We start from the raw sequence: 13,196 nt of genomic DNA, 5'->3' as shown, positions 1-13,196 counted from the left end.
ACTCGATAGCCTTGCTATGGTTCGAAACCGGCAAAAAGCACGAAAGACACGAATGCATCGTGGTATAGGTGATTTTTTCTCATTATTATAAGGATTATTCGAATTACATAGAAAAAGTGGAGGTTCTTCTACACTCACAGCTACAGGAATATGAAGCAAAGGCATAATTGTCGAAATGTTTCGTAGACATATTCCATGTGTACCACTGGAAAATACTGGGATAGGAAAAGGAAAATAAATAAAGGAAAATAATACAAAAATATTTGGTATCTCGTATATAAGAAACGTATGAAAATTTACTAAAAACTGCATGTAATTGGAAGTTCTGAATCTAAACAATTACTTGCTGTACCAATTGTTTTGAGCGGTGTACATAAATATCGGAGTTTTGCTAAGAATGAAAGACGTTTTAAGATGTTTGAGCGAAAGTCTTCTATGATCCCTATATTTCCTGCGTATCAATCCTACGTAATCCCTGACCTACCTTTTAAAAGCAGAAGCCTAGGCAGTCTACTGACAAATTCACTAACAGGTCCCTAATGGAACGCTCTTTTCCTTCTTTTTTGTCCTTTTTTCCCCACAGCACCACAAAGAACATCGATAACGAGATATTCGCGTAATAGCTCGACGAATAATGCCCCGAAGAAGGGAACAACGATAAAAATTCAATTATCACTAGGGAACTGTTGGTCCACGGATGTTTTACATTGCGCGGCTACTCGACGGTAATCGGGCCATTTGCCTGAGCACTCGGTCTACCGGTATGGCGATGAGATGATTGGCCAAAAAAGCGAGAGCAAAATGATGCATAATAACGGCGAACAGGCGTAAGTGAATACGAACGGCGATGCTGATGGCTTCCTGGAGGGAAGACGGCCCTTCAACCCCGATGGAGATTGATGCGGATTGCATTAATCTACCTCTGTCTGGTCTGTCCTTACTACTACTACCGCCAGAGACTTGCATCAGTTACTAGCTCTATGACCAAGCCAGTTTTCACCAGACGAAGAATAATGCGGATATATTAAGCGCGCCGGATGGCCGGCGTTCTCGTTCTTCTCTAGCCTCTGCTATGCTTTTGGAAAATATATAATCCAGACTGTGGATCGTGCACGTCCAGCTTGGTACCTCTGCTCCGACCGCGCTCTATCGGCCCTTCCTTCCGTTCGGTAGCAAATTTCCGCTCTCTGGCGGCACGTCAACGTTGAAACGCGATTTGTTCGCTTTCGAGCGCGTCGAATTTCACGGATCTCTCTCTATCTCTTCCTCCTATACTTTCTTTTATTCCTTCCTAGATTTTGTCTCCTTTTAAAGAGAAAATAGGAGCTTGTTGAAGAGGATCTTTTCAAAAAGAAATTCGCAAGACGAATGGCAAAGACAAACGCCGTTAATTGATAACGTTGGCTTCTCTTAAGTCGTTCCTTTGATTTCTACTTTTGATCGTTTTAGCTCGTTTCATCGTGAAACATGTTACTTTCTGTTTTCCTGGTAGACACTCGGATTTTCTCAACTTTCGTTTCCCTCGTCTTTATCTCGTCCTCTTTTGAATCGAATCCTTTGAATACCTGCTTTTCCCTTTTGGTTTACCTTCTTTTGGTTTCAAAGAACCAGGAGACATCCTTCTGACGGAGGAGAACAGAAGCAGTTCGTTGCCTGTCACCTAACTTTCTCTCATCCCTCCTAGCGGCACCGTCAGAGTGGAACAAGGTTAAGGGTTGTAGGCGGAGATTCGACAGAAGTATGAGAGATAGCGGCAAGTACGAGCAAAGTTTGTCGCAAGTTTAGATGAAGTTCAATCTCTGAGCCGAGGGGTCGTTGCAGCTCTCTACTCATCCGTCCAACGACCCCTTTTTTCGCTGGCTTATCGTCTAATATCCCACCTCGAGGGCCGGAGGTTGGAACGAAATATCAGGACATTTCGCGTCTAGTCCCATCACCGTCCAGTTTCGCTTCCTCTATTCTGCTGAGAGTTCGTTCAGTTCGCGCTCGTTCTTCTCTCGTCTTTGACAAAGCGACCGACCCTCGAAATTGCACCGACTCTTCTCCAAGCCATTTTTGCCAGCCGAATGTTACCAGATACCGTCTGGACACCGGATACGGTGACGAACTTTTCATCGTAGAACTTCTGCAATCGCGATGGCCATTGGGTTTTCCTCTTAGAGTTTGGCGTAAGCGAAGATCGATGCGATATTTTGGCGATCTTGCAGTGATGACAAAACTGGGCAGGATTGCATTTTTAACTTTATGCAGCTGAATGTGACGGCATTCGAAATTTCTCTTCAAACCGTAAACGTTTGTTGCTTCGACTAATTGGTAGTATCATGAAAGAAAATATGGCAATCGCAAAGAGTTAACGACACAATATACAAGAGTGTAATATTATGCATGCGTTCTCCGACGAACAGAAAATGTTGCGAAGATAGTAGCTACATCGCGTGTATTTCGTTTTTTAGCGAATCAGCTCTGCGCTCTTATATTTCATTTCGTAGAAAGATAGTTCGTCAGATGAACAACTAAAGTGGAATCTTCAGTTCCAAGAAGTTTCGAACAGTCGATTCTGAAAGGCTCTAGACAATCGAATCTACATTTCGAACATGCGATTCCGGAAGATTGGAAATATCCAATTCTGGAAAGCTCCAATTGGCCACGATGACTTCTAGAATAGCTTCTTCGCTAACACTTCAAACTTTGCCTATCCATTATAGAAGATGAACTAGGTAAAATCGAGGCCCCATGATATTAGGCAGATCGCTTAAATTTGGGGGAAAAGTAGTCCGGCAATTTATCGTGTAACTTTCATCGTCTACCATGTAATAGTACTGTATCCAACCAATGAACTTATCACACTCGAACAACGTTCCCTTCGTTTCGACTTTAGTATCTGTCCACCATAATTTCTCGTAAAGAAAGACGTAAATCGTTTATCGTATCTGAAGCCTAACTATCGGAGCAGAGTTACTATACGCAGAACGCGTAAATGAATTGGAGCGATCCCAAGTTTGAACGATGTTCCATGCGACGTAAACGAAGTTATCCGGGAAGGTTGCGGGAAAAGATTTCGCGAACGGCAATTACCGCGCACGGTTGTCGAATAATCAAGCACGTTATTAGGTTACCGATTTTCCGGCGACGCGATGGTGACGTAGCCACTTCGGATGCATGAAATTATACGAGCACGTCAAGCGCCTAACAACGTAACACTGCGTACGTTTCAGGCGCATCAACGCAAACGAAGTTAACGTTACACCCACGATGAAAGCGGGCCGGCCTGCAGGCAGGGAAATTCGCTTTTCCACTCTGCTTCGACCGTAAAATTCGATCAGTTGCGACGGATTGTCATTCGCCGATAGCTTCATTACCTTACTATGCGTCGGACCTAGCGACAGGCGTCGATTCCAACCGATGAAACGTCCAAAGTGTTTGTTTATGTAGTTTGCGAGCATTCAGATGCATCAGTGCGAGCCTTTTAACCATTTACCTCGTAGCAGCATCGACAGTCACGATTTCTTGTTTTAGCTTGGAGATTTCATGGGCTGATATTTTTCCTTCTTCGATGTGGCAGTATATTTCAAATCGTTATCCTAAAATATCGATGGCGAGCGAAGAACGGTTTTCTTTTTTTCCATTCGTATTCAGAATTCACGATTAATAGGAGAAGAGTGATCGTCTTCGTGGAAGGAACACGGCATCAAAATACCAGGGACGATTAAGGATCTCCTTTGGTCGATCGCCTATTGAATCCCTTCACCGTAGAACTTTTTAATTGCTTGAACTGGATGCTTCAAAGTTCGATGTCACGGTGGCGTTCCCTCTAGTCTGTTTCCTGGGTTTGCGGCCATTTAACCAAGCCAACGGAACGGTGGACTGAATTTAGGCAGCTCGAAGGGAAGACAAAGGAGAAAGAAGAGGTAATGAAGGGTGGTACAGGAGGAAGTCGTCGGGACGAGTAAGAAGAAGCCACCTTTCACGACGGAACAAGAAGTATGCGGCCTCTGCCAGACGCCAGGCGTTTCCTTAATTGCATTTTTATGTTTGTCCGGATTTCCGAGCAGCGAAAAGAAGACGAGGGTCAAAGGTACAGAAAAAGAAAAAGAGTAGACCGAACAAAATGAAATGGCGAAAAAGGAGTAGTAGTTCATTAAAATACGTGTTGATTGAACGCGTCGAAACCTGGTGCAGCTAGAGTGTGTGTGTTCACAGCAGCTACGATTCTTTTTCTGCCTCATTAAACTTCGCTTTAGATAATTATTCTTTGGGAATGAACGACTTGTTGGATGACCAAATCACTAACTCATCGACTGGTAAACTCTAAGTTCGTCCTTTTCTCTAATATTTCACTGTACACTTGGTTTTCACGTTTTTAGCTCGGATCCTGAACGAATTCGTAAGATGTTGAAAGACGAGGCAATGGTAAGACAGAGTTGTTGGGTAACCAACGGTTCAAAATGATTAAGCCATGTGACAATTTACTTATCAACTCCAAAGATTATACTTTTAACGTCTGTCTTTTTAAATATTAATACGACGTGTAAGTTTCTCGACAGCTTTCCAACGAGATATCTTTCTCACGATAAAACACAATTTTCGATCGTTTGTAGTGGATGAATCGTGGCGACAAACTCGTCGACGATCGTGAAAAGCGATGACGAACCCGAAGGAACGTTTCCAATCTAATTCTGAAATCGACAAAAAGGAGCCGCGATCGAGTTCACGGAGACCTCGTTTGCGAGATTAACGAGTCGGGACGAGACTTGGGGTAATTCCAAACATCGCCGACAAAAGGTCCTCGAGACGAAAGGACTTAACAGCTGGGCGAGAACCGGAGTGTCGAACGAAGGAGACGCGGAGAGTTCCAGGCCGTTGAACAATCGCGAATACGGGAGGGCCGGTGTAACAGTCGCGTTCGAATAACTTGGAATGGTTTGACGGAGTTGCTCGTTCGATTCATCGGTGCTGTGTTCGCTTCTCGACAATCCGGAAAAAGTCTTAATTTGCCATGATTTCAAAAGAACTCCGATCAAATTGGAAAAATAGACATCGAATTGATGAGAATCTCTTGTTTCATGGTTTTCATCGAAGGGAGAGAGGAAAAAAAAGAAAGAACAAAGAGGGAGAAACGACGGTTCCCTTTAAGGTGGTTCTCAACGTTTATCAGGGCTCGATAACAGCCGTGGAAGACAAAGGAGTTTCGATGAGAGTGTCGGAGCTGAACGAAGAGAAGTTCCAGTGATCGAACAAATACCTAAACCCTCCCTCTCGTGTAACAGTCGGGAATAAGTTCGAACTGGCTTGTACCATCGACTATACGTTCCTTCTGTCCGAGTCCTTTTCACGAATCCGGATTTATTGAAATTTTATGCGGTAGTCCGATGAGGTCCGACTCGGGACTTTTATCAACGATTCTGCCTGGCCGGATCTTATATTACCTAGGTACGACCACGAGGAACATTCTCAGCGAGTCGATTTCTCGATTTCGCTTCGAGAAGCCGATTTCTCGCTTATACGAAGCTTTCGACAGCCGCCCGGGAATATTACGAATAAGGGAAACTCGGAGAGCCGTTGCGAGCTCGCCACCCGTTTAAAAGCAGAAACGTAATGATATTCTGATGAAAATGGTGGATTTCTGTGACGACTAATATAAATCGCGGATTATATTATGGACGTTCTGGAGATCAGATTATCTGTTTCGTCAAATCGAGTATATTAGGCATTACGTTATCGATTTTAGATATACATACAGTAGAACCTTAATTATACAAACTGATCGTAATACAAGTTGTTAGAACGATCGGATTTTTCGACGGTACAATAACTTTATCTTCACATGATCGTTAAATATCAGAATTAAACAAAAATAAATATTTTTATATAAAAATGTAATATTACCTTTAGATTTATATTCTAAATTTTCTGAATCGAAATTACGATAATCGAACGTCTCTTTAACCGGTATTCGGTCATGAGAATGAAACATAATAAATTCTATTTCTCTTATTTTAAAATTCTACTCGTACATGCCATTAAACTACATTTCCTAATGTCCCTACATTTCCTAAAACTACATTTTCCTAATGCCCTACATTTCCAAATGTCCTTTTATATTTATTTCTGGAATTACACGCGTCCTTCTGAAGATACATTGGAATTAAATATATCTTCTGCATCACTTACTTTTAAGCTATTAGTATCTCTGCATATATCTGATTGTTTTCTTCTTTTCAACTTTTACCAAAAGTGGATTTATCATGTTTAGACCGTGTGGTCTCCTCATTTGTGTCTATAATATTTTCGCATGTATCCAAGAATTTAATCACGACCACGTTCTCCGTTTCATATATTATTCGCGAACGTGAATTCGTACTTAATGTCAACGAAACGAAATTAGTGAATCTCTACTCACCCTAGGTTATGGTTGTCGGTATTGTCCGGTGCGTCCTCTGTCACAGAATCCTGTGTGAGTGGACCTTGAGTGACGTCAACCCCCATGCTGCCTAGATCCAATGTGGCGTACGTTCTGCGGGCTTGCACCCTCGTACCACCGCCTCCGCCGCCACCGCCGCCGCCGCCAGTTACTTCGCCGCTTCTGCCACCGTTTCCGACCAATTCCTGATACAATTCATCGTACAGAGAGCTGCCGTTCTCGTTGCTGTTCAAAGCATCGTCCAGACGAGCTGGGTCCAAGTGATAGTTGGGATTCTCAAAGGAGAGAAGACCGTTTTCTGAAACACATCGAGAAAAATTTATGTGAATTAAAATTAATTTAGTAACTTCGGTAGAATTGTTAGTTGCTTAAAGGCATACGCAGGGCAACGTTCATCGGAGTATTTGATCACTTCACAGTGGAAATTACGTGTAGGAGACATCACAGCAGGTGGACACGACATAGCGAGTTGTAAAATTCGTCGATGACTAACACTTACAATTTTCGATGGCTACACTCACAACAAGTAATTTGAGAGAGAGAGAGAGAGAGAGTTGAGAGTAAACTGAGAGATATGTGAGCCAAGTACTAGAAGTCATAATTTACATTCTGGTAGTTTCGAGTTTGTAATTCATCGTTCAATTGCTAAGAACGATGGACATTTATTTGAAAGAACTAAAGCAGAATGTAAGGAAATAACTTCCACTCACTATACTTAAAGAAATTATTAATTAAATGATGAAATAAATGATAATTATACTTATTTTTACCAAATGATAATTATACTTATTCTCGGTCAAATTAGTGTTAAATTACAGCGCATTACGTTTTATAAAAATAGGAAGAAAACTTTCCCAAGGTGCAGAAAGATTTGATCTCGATGTTAGAGGGTTAAAATCATTGAGCAATAGTTCTAAATTATATTTTTCGAAGGTCGCCCGACTGTTTCGTGAGACTGTTTTTGCAAGACATGCGTCAAACCGGCACGTGCGTGCTGTTAGCCGTGAGACAAGAGACTATCGGTAGATTAAAAACGGAGGTCAAAGTTTAGTTTCGCAAGAACCTAAGATAGACGTAATCATTGAAAGAGAAGTACGTAAAATACTATTGCGCATATATAGAAACTAAAGCATTTCAGTCGTCTGATAAGTTTGCGTTTGACGAAGATGCGATAAAAGCACGGGTATGAATAACCAGACGGTCGATAGTTCTAGTTTTGGTACCACTCGTAGAAAAGTGTGGTTGACGTTACGATAACGAAAGCGTCACGATTTATTCGTGATATAAAACGCGAACGAAAATAAATCAACGGAAGAAAAATTGAGAGATCGTTCGAGCGGTAAATAGGAAACGAAACGAAGGGTATAGCGGATCAATCGCGAAGAGACGACCTCGCGAGTTGAAATACGTTCGAGAATCCTCGAGAGGGAAGACCAAAAGTCTTCTTCTTGACGGTGTAAGAGGATTAAAAACATTGACCGACTGATCAGGTCTCGTATAGGCTGAAGGTTGGAAAGCGTAAAAAAGGAGTGGGTTTCAAGCTCGTAGTAACACAAAGAGAGAGAGAGAGAGAGAGAGAGAGAGAGAGAGAGAGAGAGAGAGAGAGAGAGAGAGAGAGAGAGAGAGAGAGAGAGAGAGAGAGAGAGAGAGAGTGAGGCGGAAACAGAGACAGAGATATACCGATGATCACGATGACTACTATTTTAAACATGACATTTTATATTTAGCACGGTACGTTTACACTACTCACTGATGCTCCTTAGCAAGACGACAGTAGTTAGAAGGACGTTGTACAGAAACCGGCATAACGCATCCATGCCGACGCGACGCCGGTCATATCGTTAAAAAAATCTCGCCAGTTAATCGCAAAACGTTGCGAAGAACCTCCATGTACTTATTGACAAACTATCGAGTATATACACGGTGTACAGATACGCCGGCTTGTACACAGGGAACAGGCCCGAAGAATGTGTGTGTCTGGTTACGTGTACGTGTATGTATCTGGGTGTCTAAGACGAATCTCCTTGGCCTCCTTTGTCCCTTCCTTTCTTCCTTCCTTCCTTTCTTCTATCCTTGACACTCCTATCTCTTCTGCCGTCTACCTATCTCCCTCCTGTTCTCGGTATTGATTCAACCGCGGGCTTTAAGCTCTGTACTTCGAGAGCCCGAGCTTCTTTCGGCCAGATCGACGCGGAGTTCGTGTTCGACCAGGGTCGCTTGTCAAAAAACGCGCCACCTTTCGTTAGTTGCATCACTTTCCGTGGATTAAATCAAGAATCGTGTTATTATATTTGAAATAGCAAGCGTAAACACGATAGAGGAAAACACTGACGAGATAAAAATATGAATGAAATTAATCGACCGGACATATGCACGATTACAAAGTATTCGATCAAAGACAAGCTATTTTTTGTTCGCGAATTTCTGTCCCATACGCTTTTTCCACGGGCCTGAGGAAACAATGGGGCCATCGACAGGAGAGATAATTAACCGATCGAATTACGCGAACGAAAGTTGCTTCTGCAACCCTTTGATGCTACCTCTTTCGGCTAATTCGACGTTTGTTACGACCCTCGCCGGTTTCCATCGACTGCAGCTATATTTCTGCCCGGAACAAGAGGGTAATCAGTTTTCTCGCGTTTCATCTATCTCTGACACACGAACGACCATGAATCATCCTTGTTCGCCGATTTTACGATCCGCCACGTTGAAAATTTCACGATCGACAGAGTAAAAAACGAGTTCGTTAATTTCCAGGTGCTCGACTTCATGATTATCCTGAATGTCCGATAAAAGTTGAACGACTCGAGGGGGAAGTTCAGATGAATCAGCGAATGGGCGGCATGGTTAGGGGCGACAAATTGGCCATGTGGTCGCGTGCTCGTTACACGTGCCACGAAGTAGATACTCCAGTGTTTTGTTAACATCAATACATCTCGTTATTTCGAAAGCAGCTCGGAGGAACGAAGAAGGAAGTACAAAGAATGAGAGAGAGAGAGAGAGAGAGAGAGAGAGAGACAAGAGGGGAGAGAAAGGGAGCATCAAAGTTTTAGGAGAAGAGGAACGGTTGGAAAGCGTTGGAAACCCGAAGGTTGATTTTACGGCACTGCCGTTAGCAAGAAAGGGGCAACATGGCTATAGCAAAAAGAGCGGATTCGTGGTAATTGTTCGAGATAGAAGAACGCTCGTTTAGATTCCATTAACTTCTTTTCGTGAATATTTTAGCTGTGCAATCGGCTTACGATCTTTGGACGGTTAATTATTTAAAGATCGAATGGCGGAAAGAAGCAAAAGGAGAGCGTGTAATTCGTAGGTAAGTCCGATGGAAATGTGCGAAAGATTTCGTTAATTCAGGAGGGACGTCGGATGACTCAGCAGGAGGGTGGATCGTTCGTGTACGATAAATTGGCTGGCGTCGCGATCATATTGCCGCATGTTCGTTATAGGTACGACCGAAGAAGTGCAGTTGCAGTTGCGAGTTGCAGCTGCAACGGTCTTTTCCAACGGACTTCGTTATTTCATGGAGAAAAGTTTCCTCGAGATGGTCGAAGTGCGAAAACTTTACACTTATACCGTGCGTCTGTCGCTCTACTTTCACCGGGTAAAGAAAGAATGCAAGAAAAACAAGGAAGAAAGAGGACGATATCGTTCGAACGTGGCCAAATTCGTGGCATCGATTCGATGTTTGCAACGATCCGAGGTTGGTTAGGAGACCGCACTGCGGAGGAAAACGACACGCGGCGAACAAGAAAATAGCAAGCTTGTTCTCTTTCTCCTTTTCTCTCTCTCTCTCTCTCTCTCACTCTTTCTGTTTGCAACTTTTTAAGTCACCATCGAAGTCAGCAAATTCCGCGGACGAACGAATACCGAAACGAGGCCCCCGAATAGTGCATTTCGTTATTTCGACCCCGCAAGGGAGAAGAAGAACGAGGAACAGTCTACGGGAAGAAGTAACCGGAACGTAGGTCGTACGCGAAAGTTTGAAAGTTTGGACACGCTTTCGGCGTTAGAACCGGAAGCAAGGTGATGGAAAGAGTACGAGAAGGGCGTGGGAAGGCTGAACAAGGAGGACAAGGAATAAGGGAGGGAGAGAACTCCGTCACCGCCCCTCGATGAGTCACCCTATCGATTCCTCGGTCGAGTCTAGGTAAAGTCTAGGGGGTGAAGGGGCTCTTTACCACCAACGAGTACCTCTCCTCCGTTTTTTTTCCCTTTCTTTTTATCCCTTCTTCTTTTCTCTGGCCCCTTCACCTCTGCTCTTCTCGCGTTCACCCTGTCTCTCTTTCTTTCTTCCTCCGTCGACGTCCTTACGTAAGTCCTTTCCACGGAATATTAACTTTCATGGGCGCGGAACAACCTCCGCCCCACGAATTGCGGGGGTCACGTATCTCATAAGTACCGGAGGCGATTGACTATGTCCGTCGAGCATTCCTGGGACCGAGGATAGCCATTTTTTAACAGGGCGACGCAATGCAAACCAATTTTCCTGAAGGTCGATCGACGATAATTTGAATATCCAATGTCTCGATTGAAAGTCGACTTCCTCCTACAATTTTCTCAGACGGATTAATTCGCCGGTTAGAGACGAAGGAAAAGAAAAGGAAAATGTATGCCGTGTTTGTTTCGTTTGTAACGGAGTAACAGAATAGCTCTTGCGCTGTATAATACGAAATAGCAGCAGAAAAATCCTTCGCGATCTACGTTCCATTCTTCTCGTTCACGGCTCACCGCGATAACATTCTTCACGGGCCGAGAAATAAAGTGATTCTCGACCCCATGTTAACCCTTTCACGGAATTCAACGTTTATTCGAGCCCGGCCTTGCGATTACGCTCTGGGCCGGCTGTCGATGCTGCCCGCTTCTTTCACAGCCCCTTCTGGTTTTTCCCTTACCCCCATAACAATAGAGTTACGATCTTAAATGTTTCTCGCACGAGAGACTATAGAGAATGGGGTGCGAAGAACCAAGCACCGTGTCTCGTTACGGCGAAAAAAGGCCGAGGCAATTTCAAAACCCATCGTTAACTTTTACAGCGCGCCGAAAATGTTGGCGGACCTTCGAAAAGGTTAAGATTTTTTCAGGTAATGGCGTCTAACGCTGTCTTCTCCCCTATCGTTGAATTTCTATTCGTCGCCTGTCCGAGGTCCTCATAGCCGATCATCGTGTTCTCCAAGTATCCGAAAGTGGCCGAAGTCGACGTCTCTTAAGCGATCGTTAAAAGACACATTCGAAAGACAAATTTATTCGAGATCCCGATGCTTTCCTGTGCACGTACGTACGTATATGGTCGTGTAACGAGACGACGGAGCGAAGTATCAAGATATTCGAGAGGGAAGATTGAATGCAAACGATGAAACAACTCGGAGAACTATTCACCCTATTTTTGCTACATTTCCATTGCTCGAAACGAAAGTCGATGAGAAGGAACGACAAGGATAATGTTAAAAAAAAAAAGAAAAAAAACGAGGACAAGAGCGGGAAAGAAAAAAAGCGACGAAAAGAATCAAAGAACAAGAGCATCCACCCCTCCCTCTGCACAACCACTCTTCTCGGTTCCCCCGTTCATTTTCGTCGAACAAGCTACGAACAATCTCGTTCGAGGGCAATTGGCCTTTCAGCCCTTTTTTCGCTCGACTCTGGCAATACCGTTTCCCGGGGATGTACGTAACTCTGCATGATTACGTAGATTGGCTTCACAGAAGGATGCTTATGCGTATTTTTTGTCCCCTCCCAGCAACGAATCGTCGACTATATCCCGACGATCGAACCACGTATACTGTATACTTTGGAAACGGTCGGCCCGTTGGCGCTTAGACGTCCTGGCGCCATTCACCTACGGCGCCGCACGCAACCCTTAAACACTATTAGCCGCGCCATGCCGCCTCCAACTAGTCTCTAACCCCGCCTGTTCTCGCCAACAACGTCGACCTCTTCCGTACGATCTTATCTGGCTTCTCGATACCGTTCAACGGTCACTCGCAGTGGACCAATAAAGTCTTCCGTTAGACTACAAAGTGATCGACGTGTTCTCGTTACTTTATCGAATATCTTGTTTCGATGCTATAACCTTGGTTCAGGATGTTTCACTGATGCACGTATGACCGCTAAAGAAAATTGATGCATTGCATGATATTATTACCGGATAATTGCGATCGATAGACGACGATAGTTCGACGTGCTTCGTACCGTGGCTCGTCAATGATTTACGTCGTGTGGGCCGTGGACTGGACAACGATATATCATTCTCGTACTACGTCCACGCGGCGCCTCGAATATCCTGGTAACTGTTTTTTAATAAAAGCAACACGATCGGTAAACCATCAAGCATATTCGACCTTTTGCAGTTTCGCTAGTGAAAATTTCGATCATATCTCGTGTGACATGATCGGTAGTTCCAGTGATTAATAATAATACGTATAAAATGGTGTCTTTACTAGAAATAACTTTATGACTGTCATTGGGGAAATAGACGTAGAATCGAAGATGCGCCCTGTCTGATCACATACTGGTCGTTTTCACTCAGAAATATTAGCGTCAGTAACAATTCGTAACTCGTATGAACTCTACAATGTTTGATAGTATGTAATGCAATGCGTATGAATTTCGGATGGAAGGCGTGTTCGTGTCTGATCAAGCACCGATCGTTTTCGCTTAAACTTACTAACAGCAGTAGTGGTGGATAGTAAATCCTTCGTTTAATACATTCAAACGTTTAGTAACAATACGAATAAGATAGTATCTCCACGCGAAACACTTGAATTTTCATCAACGAGAA

The 13,196-nt window shown here is 43.6% G+C and overlaps 1 protein-coding gene across 1 annotated transcript in view; it reads right to left on the bottom strand.

Annotated features, from left to right (window-relative positions):
• Positions 1-13,196, bottom strand: part of LOC126919020 (protein Fe65 homolog) — a 150,276-nt gene that overhangs the window by 53,727 nt on the left and 83,353 nt on the right. Inside the window, exon 4 of the mRNA XM_050727705.1 lies at positions 6,401-6,719. Within this exon, the coding sequence (XP_050583662.1) occupies positions 6,401-6,719 (319 nt within the window). The remainder of the gene's footprint in view (positions 1-6,400; positions 6,720-13,196) is intronic.

The sequence above is a fragment of the Bombus affinis genome, chromosome 7 (genome assembly GCF_024516045.1).
Source record: "Bombus affinis isolate iyBomAffi1 chromosome 7, iyBomAffi1.2, whole genome shotgun sequence".
NCBI classification, from domain to species: Eukaryota; Metazoa; Arthropoda; class Insecta; order Hymenoptera; family Apidae; genus Bombus; species Bombus affinis.
The sequence above is the reverse complement of the archived record's forward strand: the minus strand, read 5'-3'. Positions and strand labels throughout refer to the sequence as shown.